The following is a 15639-nucleotide window of genomic DNA, read 5'->3' as shown; positions in this document are numbered from 1 at the left end:
TATAAAAAGTAGATTTCTTGTCTTTGAGCTAAACATGGAATCGGGCAGCACTCAGTGACAAGTGAGAAGTTCAACACTGCCGTATCATAATGGACTAAATAGTCAACTTGAGCCTGAAATAACGGGCTGCCACAATAGCTAAGTTAAACTGTACACAATTGGCAAAGTTCACTTGATTCTTTGCTAAAAATGTCTATTTTATTGGTCAACTTTGATGACATCGTTCAAAACAATACCTATAAATAAAAATAGTTAACAAAATAAAATTTTTGACATGTATATTTGATGAGATGTGATTTTTTATGTATTTTCATCTCCTGAATTCGAAAATAGAGGTTAAATTTTTATATGGAACACGTTTTGAGCTATACATATATTTTTTTAGTTTTTCACTAGACGCGAGAATCATATCTCAAGCTAGAAATGTCCGGTTATAACGTTGGATCTGTGATCAGTTTAGTGGTTCTGAATATATCGATTAAAATTGGGCACATTTTCATCACGTTTTACAGTGATTATGTGCCGGTGGAAAAGTGCCAACCTTTGAAATAACGTCCGGTTTCTCTTTATGCTCGTGAAGGTGATACTTTAACGTAAGAAAAAGACTAGAAGAAAAATGACAAAGTTGTAAGCATATTTTTTGAAAATGTGCCCTTTTTTAAATATATTTTGAACCACTTAATTTATCACAGATCCACATTTGTTCGTCATCTCAATACCTTGCATTTAAGTTACCAATAACGATATAATCGCACATTTTTAGCTCGAGAAATGATTTTTCTAATAAAAAATGGACGAAAAAGTAAAAATATAAGGATATCTCAAGAAACTGTTTCATTAAAAAATGTTTAACCTCTATTTTCGAATTCAGTAGTTAAAAATACATAAAAAGCAATCTCTAATCAAAAGTAAATTTTAGTGTAATTACTAATTGCTTTTTCACTCATAGAAAAAAGTCTGTTGTTAATAGCAAACGCTGTCTGCTGTTTTTCAGCAAACAAAATGCTGCTGTTTTAGCGTTTTTTTTTTTGCTAAAACAGCAAACAAACTGTTATTTTGGAACAGCAAACATAATGCAGGAAAGATAGTTGTTTGCTGAAATTTTCTGCTGATCCGAATAAAATTATAAATTCACTCAAATGGACACTAGTAAAATGGTACACATTATATAACATCAAAAATTAAAAACAATTCGTATTTTTTGATTATGCAATAACATTTGTGAACAAACTATCATTTTTAGTAATTTACATTTTCTTAATTAAATTGGATTTGTATACGCTTCTATAGTCGATATATGGCTGTTCTACAATTTTAACAAAACAGCCGCAGAAAAACTCATCTTGATGAAGATCTTCTAAAAGGACTCTATATTTTTGTAAAGTATTTTCCAATAAGAGCTGGTATTTTCGTGTTTGAAGAAAAATTTAATGTTTTGAGATAAATATTCGGATGTTTATTTCATAATAAAGGTAAAAGTATGCAGTTGATAATGAAAAGCAATTTCAACCAAATATATTCATGTGAATTCTGTCGTTGAGGCTGTAATTCGATGCTGGGTTGATAGCATTCTTTCATCCGACACGAAGGTTTTAATGTTTCAATATCTTGGTGGCTTATATTGATTCCCCAGCTTGGAAACGTTTCCTGCAAAAGAGTTGATTGTGTGACACGTAACTGTTAAAAGTTAGTGTTGTCCAGTTCAACACCAACCATAAAACAAGTTCATTTGTGAAAAAATCAAGTAATTCCGCAAGGCCACTAACCAAACTAAGCAGTCGTGCATTGAGAATAGAAGACCCCCATTTTTTGCATTTTGACATATACGCCGAGGTGGAAATGAGCCTCATATGTTGTTGGTTATTGCTAGAAAAGTACGCGAACAGACCTATTGTTGGTTTTGGCAAATGTAAACGTCGATATGTCAACGCCAACGCCGTCAAAGCATCACTTTTAAAGGCCGGTATGCACCTCTAGCGAAATTTTCGGTAGCAAAAATTTCTTTAAGTCTACAACAAAAAAACAGGGCTGTGTACACAAATTGTAAACCAGCTAATCGCTTTTAAAAATTGTTAATATATGTTCCAAATATTCCTCAAATAAATTGTTTATTACTTACAGACCTTTTAAAACTTTTACGCACACAATGATTGTAATATATTAAATGTTTGCTGCCAAAATATGCTTTTGACAACCCTGTTATTTTCATTAGAGGTGCGTACCAGCTTACGAAATTGAACGCTACCGAAAATTTCGTTAGCATAAATAGCAATGCATTTCTTATGGGAATGAAATTTTTCGCTAGAGGTGCATACCGGCCTTAAACGAAAACACGAGACAAGCCGGGAAAATGGAAAAATTATTTTGTGTTGTTTTGGAATATATTTTCCATAGTTTTTTATTATATTTGGTAAGTATTGTTTTGTATAATATTGTATTCCTTTTAAAGTCCTTATTATTACTAATTTATTATTAATTTGTTTTAATAATTTTTAGATTGGAAAATTACTATTATACATTGATATGTGGGAGCAACCGTCGTACAATGGTTCATACCCACTGTGCAGACAAACGGTTATGGATTCAATCCTAGTTTCGACCAAACACCATAAAGTTTTGTAATGCTGGTGACATTTCTGAGTGTTTCAAAGCTACTCTAAAGTTAAAGTTGTTTTCTAAAGTTTTAGCGAAGACACAAACCACTTTAATTTTTTGGCATTTTCGTTTTTGTTGCGAATTTAAGACTTTTTTTTGCAACAAATTAAATATATTTTGCTTCATTACACATTTTCTAAACGAAAATACGTGTATACTTAACGTAATTTTGAGCCAAAAATTATTTAGAGTAATATAGATGCAATTCAAAAAAATATGGAAAGATGGATTTTACATTCATTGGACTTTTTCCGGCATTTCTAGGAAGAGTTAAAAAGCAAATGTGTGTATAGGGCATTAGCTCGGAGATAGGAGAACTCCCCCGCAAAGAGGGCAGAGGCGTAGGTCATCTAGTTAATGAGATAAAGGGGGGCACATTCATGTAAATTCTAATAACTATAAAAACGATCTGGGGCATAGTTTTTAAACAAATTTAATTGATTCTATTAGCTTTAAGGGCGTAGAGGACTATTCTGGAGATTCCATGAGCGTAGCTGGGCTTTAAGTCTGAGGGGGGTCAATTATATATAGGCCAATTTTGTTGGTCGATTTTCGAGCATTTCTAGGAAGAGTTAAAGGCAAAAGTGGGTATAGCACATTAGTCCCAAGCCAGGAGAATCCTCTCTCCCAAATGCCAGAGGCGTAGGTCATCTAGTTAACGAGATAAAAAGGGGGACATTAATGTATTTTCTAACAGCTAAAAATCATTGCTGGGGCATAGTTTTTGAAAAAATTTAATTGATTCTATTATGTAAGCGCGTAGAAGAATATTCTGGAGATTCCATGAGCGTTGTTGGGCTTTAAGTCTGAGGAGGTCAATTATATTTAGGCCAATTTTGTGGGTCGATTTTCGCGCATTTCTAGGAAGAGTTAATAGGCAAAAGTGGATATAGCACATTAGCCCCAAGCGAGGGAATCCTCTCTCCCATTTTTAAATAATAATCCGATCCACTTTTGCATTATAAATTCACAAACATCAGTTTAATAAATAAATAATTTCTTAATTCACATTGCAAATGACGCCATGTTATGAAAATACTGACTGATCGATTTACGTCAGTTTTTCAACTCCAAAAAAATGTAATCTGATTGATTGATAAAACAAAGTATAACATGGAGTTGTATTTCCGTAATAAACTAGAGACCAACATCTACACGCTCACAAAAAATCGCTTCTGTAACATATACTCCCAACAATATTTTGCTTCAAGCATATATATTTTTGGGTATTGTCCAAATATTTATATGTTTGATCTCTTCCAATATATAATATGTTTGAAAGCATATTAGTCTAAACAATATATGTTTGGGTAGTCTAAGTTCCAAACATTTTGTATATTTGCATCCAAATTCAATAATGTTGTCTTCCAAAAAACAATATGTTATTATGTGAACATATAATATGTTTGGAAGCATTTTGCACCCAAAAATATTATATGCTTAAAAAAATTCTCCCAAACAATATTGTGCTCAAAATTTTATTTATTTATATATTTACAATCATATCGAATTATGAAAATAAACAGGTAATATAGGTGCTAACAACATAGGTTTTCGACCTGAATGCTCAAAATTTTATTTCTGCCCAATTGTATATTCCCCCACATCTTTCTCACTTCAACGAGATTTTTTAGTTCTTAGCACCTTTTTCTGTAATACAAACATTGTATAAGAAATTATTCAATTGTATGATTTTTTTTATTTTAATTTTACCTTTTGCCGGACGGGGTTCGAACAGCGGACCACACAGTTTGTAAGGATCAAAGAAGTAGCTGATCAATTGCCCAAGGAAAAATAAAATGTTAATTTTGTAATAACAAGCAACAACCACCAACTTAATTCAATATCGCTCCCTGCAAAATAGCGCTCCAAGCTACTAAACACATATATGTTTATAGGCTATTTCTAAATTAATATATGTTTGCATCCAAGCATATTATATTTACAAACATTTTATGTCCCAAACATAATATGTTCTAACATATTAACATATATGTCCCAAACATGTTATGCTAGTTTATGAACATTATATGCTTGCACTCAAAAATATTGTGTTTAAAAATTTGTGTTCCAAACATGTAATGTTTATAGCCAAACATATGAAAAACAGCCTTTTTCATCCGTGTAGACGCCCGCTACTATATTATAGAACATAAATAAAGTATATGTAAAACATGAAATTTAAACACAATGTTAACAAAATGAAAGCTTTAATTTGGTGAATTATATTTTACAATCGTTTCATTTGTACTGGGCATCGGGATAATAAACACAAAACAAAATGTTAACAAAAGGAGAACAGCAATTGCTGTTGCAAAACAAGCATTAGCACTTCAACCAACATGTATAGTACCGGGGTAGCAATGAATGGAATCACAAGAATTAATTGCTATGTTCCAAAAATAAAATGCAGCATTTTAAAATTATTTAAAATTAAGTTATTTGTAAAATAACTTCTGCTTCTTCTTTTTCAATTTAATTATTATGTATGCGTGCGTGTGTAAATCGAGTCACTAATTGCCTATGTATATGTAATCATTTCGTGACATTTTGCGATATTGTCAATACATTTCGATGAAATAAACGCGAAAAAGTTCCAAAATGGCTGTTTTTTCCTTCAAATTATTGTCAACACTATAATTTTTCAACGCGAAACAATGATTGAGGATCACGAAATTATTACATATACACAGGCAACTAGTGGCTCGATTTACACACACACGCATACAAAATAAATAATTTGAAAAAGAAGAAGCAGGCGAAGTTATTTTACAAATATCTTTGGAATTATAAAAATAAATTTTACAGTGCTCCATTTTATTTTTTGGAACATAGCAATTAAATCTTGTGATTCCATTCATTGCTACCCATAGGCGTAGGAAGGCCTCTGGGGAGGGGGCTTCGACCCCCCCAGAAAAATTTTAGCCCCCCCCCAGAATTTGAAACCTATTTACGATTTTCCATTTTTATAAAAAGTAAACAAGCCCAGCCAAAAAAGCGTCGCCAAAAAAGTAATGAAAATGATCTTTTTGGATCCGGAAGTGGTGCAAAATTGGCGAAGAAGCGTTGAATTTAACATGGGCTTGTCATAGGACGGAAGTCCTCCATTTCAACAGCCGTTGCACTGAATTTGCATCACTTCTTTAGGTGTGATCCGAATTCAATGTTTTGAATGTAAATTAAAAAATTCTGTTAGATTTTGTCAAATAAATAATTTTTATAATTTTTAATGGATTCTAATGCTTGTCGGAAACGTTTGACCTCAAATATTTTCAAAAATTCACAAATTTTTCAGATTGGATTTAGAATTTTTTCGACAAAATTTAAATTATTTGTACCATTTTATGAATTCTTACTTCGTTTTTAAGGTATTTGAAACAAAAAAGTTAAAATTTCCCATTAAAAGTATGAAAAACCAAGTTAAAAAAAAATTGAATTTAAAGAACTTCCTGAGTTAAAATAAAGAACATCATTGGGAGTACATCTTCTGGAAGTGCTTTTAAAGTTGTGTCTTTGGAAGAACTTCCAAATTTTTTTGCTGGGAAATGTGTGGAACTACTTTTACTTGCTTTATTATAATAAATTTTCGAGTTATTTTGATGTCTATTTTTTTATTCATTTTTATGAAATAAAACATTAATTGAAATATAAATTTTTAGCTAGGGGGGCTATAGCCCCCCCTAGGAAAATTGTCTAGCTACGCTAATGTTGCTACCTCGGTACTATACATGTTGGTTGAAGTGCTAATGCTTGTTTTGGAACATCAATTGCTGTGCCTCCTTTAGTTTAAATTATGTTTTGTGTTTATTATCCCGATGCCCAGTACAAATGAAACGATTGTAAAATATAATTCACCAAATAAAGCTTTTATTTTGTTAACATTTGTGTTTAAATTTCATGTTATATATGTACATTATTTATATTCTACCATATAGTAGGGAGCGGCTAGATATTGTTGCTAGTTTATTATGGAAATACAACTCCATGTTATACTTTGTTTTATCAATCATCAGATTACATTTTTAAATAATAATCAGATCCACTTTTGTGTTGTAAATTCACAAAAATCAGTTTAATAAATAAATTATTTCTTAATTCACATTGCAAATGGCGCCATGTTATGAAAATACTGACTACGCGAGTTACGTCAGTTTTTCAACTCGAAAAAAACAAAGTACCACAAATGGAAAAAATTTCGCTAGTTTTTCGCATGTTTTGGTTTTGTATGGAGTTTCAACGCGAAAACCGAACAGAGTACCGGCCTTAACATATGAAAACATTATTTGTCGTTCATGTACCATTTGGATATATTGATATATTATTATTTGTACTCCAGTCAACTAAGAATGATGTCTCAACTATTTTTCTGCTCAAATTCGAACCAAGCATTTCGAATCAATTCTAGTGGTGGTTCGTAACGTGGTTCAAATTTCTAAATTAGATTTAGATAAATTTATAGTGGTACTTTTGAAACTCAAAAATATATGATGTTTGATACTTTTGCAAATATTTGCTACCTTCTTTTATAAGGATTTTTTTTTAATGCTTTTGCTGATACTACAAACAAATTTCTTTGAATGTACCGTATTTCCATATCCAAAGATATCCATAGAAAACCACAAATGTGTATTTAAGGTTCACTGGTACAGCATATATTCTGTATATAAATCATATACTATGATGACTTCAAGTTTACGATTGGGAACTCTATAAGTCGTTTTGCAAAAAAAATTTGCATTCTTATATTACTATAGCCGAAATTCATACCTATATAATATCAAACAATTGCTGTGATTGAACAAACTATGACTTCGGGTGAATTTAGCAGCCCTATTAAAAAATTCAAATTGGTTTTTCTGGGAGAGCAGAGCGTTGGAAAAACATCTCTAATAACACGGTTTATGTATGACAGCTTCGATAACACCTACCAAGCGACAATTGGCATCGACTTCCTTTCAAAAACAATGTATCTGGGTGATCGAACCATACGTCTACAACTATGGGATACCGCAGGACAAGAGCGTTTCCGATCGTTAATACCCTCATATATACGTGACTCAACTGTAGCAGTTGTTGTTTATGATATCACCAATTCAAATACATTCCAACTTGTATCAAAATGGATTCATGATGTTCGTGTCGAAAGAGGTAATGATGTCATTATTATGCTTGTTGGAAATAAGAAAGATCTCGGCGGTAAAAGGCAAGTGTCCACAGAAGAAGGTGAAAGTAAAGCTCAAGAGTTAGGTTTGTTGTTTATAGAAACCAGTGCTAAAGATAACTACAATGTCAAACAATTATTTGAACGTATATCGGCAGCATTACCCACCATGGATAATGTTCCCGCAAATGAATTAAACACTGTGGAAGGAGAAGCTGAAGAGATCAAATTAAAAGCTACTAATGCGACCGATGATGACCGCTCAAAATGCTGTGGCTGTTAAGGATTTCAAATGGAATTTTCTAGTTTCTATACAACTGTTGCAAACCATAATATAGTATAGTAGGTGGATAAGTTCAATTGATATCATATAAATTTAAAAACTTGTAAAAACAACATACTGTATTTTTTAAAGCATAAAACTTCTTACGTGAACAGAAAAAAAACAAGTAAGGGAAATTTAAAGTAGGGCGGGCCGACTATATTATACCCTTCACCATTTAGTAGACCAACATTTTTTATAACATTTCGGCTCCTTCAAATCCATATAAATACATTTAAATCAGAACCGATTCGGACAAAATTTTGTTCACTCCTACCAAAAAAAAAAATTACTCCTGGGAAAATTTAATAAAATCAGTAGTAATTTTTAGCAAAGTACTTACAATTCAATGCTACTTTAGTTGCTTATTGCGAGTTTGTTGGAGCTTGCTTATCTGCATCCTGGTGTTTTGAGATTATCTACTTCCTGGTGCTTTCAGCTTTGCTGTTTGTTTATGTTTATATTTAAGGTTTTCGTAAAGAATTCAATGAAAAATTACGACAATTCGAAGTTGAAGTTAAAAATGGCTCTACGAAATAAAGCCTCAAAATTTAATAAAATCAGTAGTAATTTGTAGCAAAATACTTACGGCCTTATCCATAAAAAATCATTAACGTGCACTCTAAACCAGTGATAGCTGTCACGCTCTTTTTATTCTATAAGCCTTATATAAAAATATGTATTCATTAATCATTAATAACACTATTATAGTTATGCGTTTTTAGTGATCGGTGGCAACACATGTCGTTACATCTTGTCATTTTCATCGTAGTGATGAAGATCGAATTATAACCGGTTGATCTTAATAGAAATAAAGTCTCAACATTTTAATGATTTTGTGCACGGATGAAAAAGACTGTTTTTCATATGTTTGGATATAAACATTATATGTTTGGAACACAAATTTTTAAACACGATATTTTTGAGTGCAAGCATATAATGTTCATAAACTAGCATAACATGTTTGGGACATATATGTTAATATGTTAGAACATATTATGTTTGGGACATAAAATGTTTGTAAATATAATATGCTTGGATGCAAACATATATTAATTTAGAAATAGAAATAGAAATAGCCTATAAACATATATGTGTTTAGTAGCTTGGAGCGCTATTTAACAGGGAGCGATATTGAATTGTAGCTTTGTACTCGTGCAAAAAGGCAATAGGAAAAAAGTGGGGACTGAAACCAAAAATTGTGCATTGGCTATACACGGCAGTGGTTAGACCTATAATGCTATATGGTGTTGTAGTCTGGTGGCCGGCACTCCAGAAACCGACTTGTTTAGATAAAATTCAGTGTATGGCGTGTTTGTGTATTTCAGGCGCATTCAGCAAGACAGGAACAAATTCCCTTAATGTCGTGCTGCATCTATTGCCTTTAGACATTTTGGCCAAACAGTCAGCTGCAACAACGGCTGTGCGGTTGCGCGAACTATCGCTGTGGTCGGAAAAAGGTTACGGTCACAGTTCTGTCCTCAAAATAGTGCCAGATGTGCCTAACGTAGTGGATTACACTTTGGCGAGTCCACTTTTCGACAAAAAGTTTGAGACTCTAATCCCCAACAGTGAGGCGTGGTGCACACAGACCCCGGGGAATAAAGAATATATAGATTTCTACACTGATGGCTCCAAATTGGATGGACAAGTGGGGTTCGGAGTATATTCTAATGATCTGGAACTTCGAATAGCGAAAAGATTACCTAATCACAATATTCACCTAATATGGGTGCCTGGCCATAGGAACATACCGGGGAACTGCGAAGCGGATGAGTTGGCAAGGCTAGGGACTACCTTACATATTCCAGGGGAACTAGAATTTGTTGGTATGCCCCTAGCTACCTGCAAGCTCATGCTGCGTGAGAAGGCTGTTATGATGGCAAATGTTCGATGGGAGAATTGCAAGGGTTGTAACGACACCAAGCAAATATGGCCCCATTTCAACTTAAACCGCACACTAGATATGCTAATGTTCTCGAGACGTCAGATATCACTCCTGATATCTGCTATAACGGGTCGCTGCCTGATAGGCGATTTTGCAAAAACTATTGGCGCGAAGTATAATGACTATTGTATGAGCTGTCATGATGCGGAGGAAAAAGAATCAATTAAACACCTCTTGTGTGAGTGTCCTGCATTTTGTGTAAAGCGCAAGCAACTTTTAGGAGCATATAGCTTCAGATTACTGGCGGATCTGGAAAACGTTAACTTAAGCAGTCTGCTACTGTTTTTGGAACAATCTGGTTGGTTCAACAAAGAAAAATAATCAAGAAGGTTCAGCGGTTAAAACTAGAAGTGCCCATATGTAATAGGTACTTTTAGTTAATGTGGTATCACAATGGACTGAATAGTCTAAGTGAGCCTGAATCTTAATCGGGCTGCCACTTTAACCTAACCTAACCTATTATGTTTGGGACATAAAATGTTTGTAAATATAATATGCTTGGATGCAAACATATATTAATTTAGAAATAGCCTATAAACATATATGTGTTTAGTAGCTTGGAGCGCTATTTAACAGGGAGCGATATTGAATTAAGTTGGTGGTTGTTGCTTCCCAATAAACACAGGATGAGCGTTTTTCAAATGCAACAACTTTTCAGTTTGAGGGTAAATATAATTTTCAACATAAATTCAACTTGACTTGAAATAGCTCATCTTCAATACATCTTCAAATTGTTTGCGAATTACTTCCAATTTGCCAAAATGTTGACGAAATCTTTGAAAAGGTGTTGAAGATAATATGAGAAAACTTTGACAAAACACTACCCTAAAATGCAACGAAAAAACCATGTGGGTTTCAATACTTATTTGTGCAACGAAGTTCGTGGTCAATTGCAAGAAATAAAAAAATGGAAAATTTTAGACAAATAACCAAATAATAGTTTATAAAAATAGGTAAGTGAAAATAAAAAATGAAATAAAACTTTAAGGAAGCCACTAAATGTATATCTCTTTGCAGAAAACTAAAATTATGGATTCTACGTTCTTGAAAACATTAAAAAGCTGACCGATGAAAAAATGGTGGACTATTAACTGGAACTGCTTCAAATAGTTTATAATAATTAGTACGTCAATATGAAAAATTAAATCAACACTTTAGAGAAGTAACTAAATTTAAATCTCTTTGAAGAAAACTAAAATCTTTGGATGTTACAGTCTTGCAAACATAGCGACAAGAAAAATTTTCAGGAAACATTACAAGTGCAACCAAGTAAAATTGTTAAAAACAACAAATTATTGAAATCAACAACTTCTGGATGAAAATGTGCATCACATCGTCAGTTTAATTCTTATGCTATTATTAGTTTAAAATTGATATTTTGTGAATTCCTTCTGCCGGAAATCAATTCTAACACGCGGTCCAGTACGTTCCTAATTTCAAATTGGCCGCATGTTAATAAATTTTAATGATGTTTTATGACACCAAAAGGAAGGAAAACGAATTATCAATGCAAAAGTGTTTGCTAATAATGTTTAAGATATTTAAAGTTTTGTTGTTTGCTTTTTTTCTTATTTGTTGATATGTTTAATAAGATTATTATTTATCAATTGGTATTGTAGTGTATTATGTAGTGTAGTGTATTATTATATATTTTATTTTGATGAAAATGAATAAATTATACAAAATTCATAGAATTTTGGCTTTGACTTTCAATTTGAAGTGGGGATATCATTCATACAAATTTAGGTTGAAAAGTATTTGCAACGATGTTAAATTTTAATTTGACTCGCATCGAAAATTGTTTGACAAATTATTGAGTAGCGATGCATTTCAATTTGAGGATAACACTTGAGATATTATTGCTAATGTGTTGAATTTCATTGTTGAGAGTAATGTCTGTTTTTTGTTGAGAACGCGATTTTCTCAACAATTTCTCAACTTGAATATTACCCTAATCCTTTGAAAAAATGTTTGAAAAATTGTTGAAATTTAGCATTTTTCAAACGTTTGTGTTTATTGGGTTGTTATTACAAAATTAACATTTTATTTTTCCTTGGGCAATTGATCAGCTACTTCTTTGATCCTTACAAACTGTGTGGTCCGCTGTTCGAATCCCCGTCCGGCAAAAGGTAAAATTAAAATAAAAAAATCATACAATTGAATAATTTCTTCTACAATGTTTGTATTACAGAAAAAGGTGCTAAGAACTAAAAAATCTCGTGGAAGTGAGAAAGATGTGGGGGAATATACAATTGGGCAGAAACAAAATTTTGAGCATTCAGGTCGAAAACCTATGTTGTTAGCACCTATATTACCTGTTTATTTTCATAATTCATTATAATTGTAAATATATAAATAAATAAATAAAATTTTGAGCACAATATTGTTTGGGAGAATTTTTTTTTAAGCATATAATATTTTTGGGTGCAAAATGCTTCCAAACATATTATATGTTCACATAATAACATATTGTTTTTTGGAAGACAACATTATTGAATTTGGATGCAAAAATACAAAATGTTTGGAAATTGACTACCCAAACATATATTGTTTAAACCAATATGCTTTCAAACATATTATATATTGGAAGAGATCAAACATATAAATGTTTGGGCAATAGCCAAAAATGTATATGCTTGAAGCAAAATATGTTTGGGAGTATATGTTACAGAAGCGATTTTTTGTGAGCGTGTGGCGAAACATAATTTTCCAAGCTAAATTAATTTATACAGAATGCATTACTCACAATATACAATCATTTTATAATTAGCCAATATGTTAGTATCAATATTAGTATTAATCCAACCGGATTGTATTCGAATATAAAGTCTATTGTTATTAAAAACACATCACTAATCTAATGGAATTCATCTATTTAATTTCTCGAGCTAATTTTCGACGCATTTTTCATTAAAGTAACAAAAGGAAGTTTAAGATGACGTTAAATTTACATAATGTTGGTAGGTATGAATTTTGTACGTCTATTTCTGCAGTTCTCTTATTTGGATTAGTATTTTGCAAAATGGCATAAAAATACGGTTTTATAAGAAAAGATCGCCCATTTTATACGCATTGGCATATAATGATATACAAAATAGCATAAAACAGCGATAAATTAATAGGTATTGCCCAAAAAAAGCATTTTGCAATTTTATCAAAGAGTTAAAGAAGGGTACATCCTACAATAAATTTTTACAATTTACTACTACAATTTGCTCTATTCAACCGTCGAACGGAACGGACGTGTTTTTCAATAGCGGATAAACTCATCGTAATAGGTACCTACTACGAATTTCAAGTGTGGTGGGATATTAAGCCACCATGCAGCGAAATTCCAAGTCATCCACTGGGTTGCTAACTTCAGGGCCCAGTGGACGGGTATCGACTGGAGTTATAAATCTGGGCAATGACCAAGAGTTAGGCCCAATTAGTCGACCTGTAGACGGGTCGACAGGTGGCGACACTCTGACAAGTCGAACTTTTTCTAAGGTAACGACATCAAAAGGAGGTAATCCCTCACGAAAGAGATTCAAGGAACGCAGAAATGCTTTGTTTATCCTAAAGAAGTTAGGATCAGTCGACCCAAGCACGCTGTCGGCTAAACAAAGCGATTCCTTAAAATGGGCTCAAGGAATTCTTGAGACTGGAAAAAGGGAACGATCGCCGGATGAGCTGCCATCCTCCAAAAGGGATCAAAGATCGTTTGCCTCAGTTGCTAAAGATAGCCTTGTGATGGCTATCATTAATAAAGGAGCATTGGACGGTATGGTTCCAAAGCAAAAATGGGGGGAAATTGAGAATGCTCTGTCTGTCGTCTACTCACAGGTGCTGGAAAAGTTTCCCGGCCCAGATCCTCGACACCAAGAGGCTGGTTGGTATCAAGGACGATTTAAGCTAGTCGCATTTGAGGACCAGAGGTCTATAGAATGTTTTAAAGCTGCTCTGATACTAATTGGTGAAGTTTGGGAAGGAGCTGCTCTAGAGTTAGTCGAGAAGAAAGACATACCGGCTAGACCTAGAGCACATGCCTGGATACCTGCAAACCCTTCTGACCCTGAATCTATTTTAAATAGACTGAAACGATGCAATCCAGATGTTCCAACAGCTGATTGGAAGGTTGGCCGTTTGGATGAAGTGGATGGACCAAGACGGTATGCAGTGTTTATATTGAACACTCAGTCTTTGCCACATCTGGCAAAGTCCCAGGGCCGTGTATGTTATGGCTTTCATTATATCCAAATGAAGGTGTATAAAAACGATCAGCTAAAGGATTCAGAAATGGACAAGCCCCTGTCTGAATCAGTAGTGAAGTAAGCGGATCCTCTTGCGAAGTCGAGGGAGATACCAAAGTTGAAGACATGGATAGATACCGTATGCGTGAGGAGGCTTCTATTGCCTCAGAACCCGAAGTCGAACCTATGGTTATTGCGAGAGTCACCGATATCTCTGAAGAGGACATTCTTGATGACTCGATTGAAGCGGCTGATGTGACGGTTGTTGAAAATCTCGATGGTCCTACGGATCCTCCAGATAAATCTTCATCATTGTAAGGCTGCATGTGCTGCCTTAAAAGTTCTCCTGATGAAAGGGGACATAGACATAGTTCTTATTCAAGAACCATATGTTTATAGAAACAAAATATGTGAATTAAGTACTCCGGGGTTCAAACTATTGCAGTATACTGGTAATGATGTAATTCGAGCCTGTATAATTGCTAAAAACGAGCTTAACTTGTTTCTGCTTCCTTCAATGTGCAATGCAGACACTGTCGTTGCCAATTTAGAAATAGCCAAATGCAAATATTGGGTATCTTCGGTCTATATGGGACATGACAGGGAGATGCCTCCATGTGCCGTTAAGACCTTAGTTGAGGAGTCACTGAAAACAAAGACGAAACTCATTATGGGATGCGATGCGAATGCGCATCATAGTATATGGGGAAGTAGTGATACTAATGCAAGGGGAGAGTCGCTAATAGAGTTTATTTTGCGTACTAATCTGGTAGTTTGCAACAAGGGAGATGCCCCAACCTTTGTCACTAAAAACAGGCAAGAGGTTTTGGACATCACCTTGGCCTCGCAAGAACTGAATGAAATGATATCTGAGTGGCATGTTTTAAGTGAACACAGCTTCTCAGATCATCGCTACATCAGTTTCAAATTTGATGTTCATATCACCAAGACCATATTTTCGCCAAATGTTAGGAAAGCTGACTGGAATAGGTATAGGGAATCGTTCAATATGATGATACCGGAAATAACAGAGACAAATATGAGAAATGTGCAAGATATCGAACACGCAGTGGAGCGGATTACTAAGGCCTTCAACATCTCACTGAAAGCTGCATGCCCTAGAGGAAAGCCAAGGGGGAAACATCGACCACCATGGTGGTCTACGGAATTAAGTAATATGAGGAAATCCTGCAGGAAGCTCTTTAACAAAACAAAGTCCACCAGAGCCCCTGAGGACTGGGACGCTTACAAGAGGAATCTGAGAGGATACAAGCGAGAACTGAGAAAGGCTCAGCATAACTCTTGGAATGACTACTGCAGC

At 33.8% G+C, this 15639-nt stretch overlaps 1 protein-coding gene and 1 long non-coding RNA gene across 2 annotated transcripts in view; both read left to right on the top strand.

The window, feature by feature from the left end:
* The first annotated feature begins 7318 nt into the window (after positions 1 to 7318).
* On the top strand, positions 7319 to 8212 carry LOC142223923 (ras-related protein Rab6-like). The gene has a single exon (XM_075293737.1). The coding sequence runs from the start codon at positions 7461 to 7463 to the stop codon at positions 8097 to 8099; it is 639 nt and encodes a 212-aa protein (XP_075149852.1). The 5' UTR covers positions 7319 to 7460; the 3' UTR covers positions 8100 to 8212.
* Positions 8213 to 10714: 2502 nt separating this feature from the next.
* The window catches only part of LOC142226179 (uncharacterized), a 248939-nt gene continuing 244014 nt past the window's right edge, over positions 10715 to 15639 (top strand). Inside the window, exons 1-2 of the long non-coding RNA XR_012719621.1 lie at positions 10715 to 11039; positions 11104 to 11209. This is a non-coding gene — a long non-coding RNA (uncharacterized LOC142226179). The remainder of the gene's footprint in view (positions 11040 to 11103; positions 11210 to 15639) is intronic.

Source organism: Haematobia irritans, chromosome 2 (assembly GCF_050003625.1).
Source record: "Haematobia irritans isolate KBUSLIRL chromosome 2, ASM5000362v1, whole genome shotgun sequence".
Lineage (NCBI taxonomy): Eukaryota > Metazoa > Arthropoda > Insecta > Diptera > Muscidae > Haematobia > Haematobia irritans.
Note: the sequence above shows the minus strand (reverse complement) of the source record. Positions and strands in the feature narration are given on the sequence as shown.

Excerpts from the sequence above, each read along its gene's own strand:
- LOC142223923 (XM_075293737.1), top strand. The coding sequence starts at position 7,461 with ATGACTTCGGGTGAATTTAGCAGCCCTATTAAAAAATTCAAATTGGTT.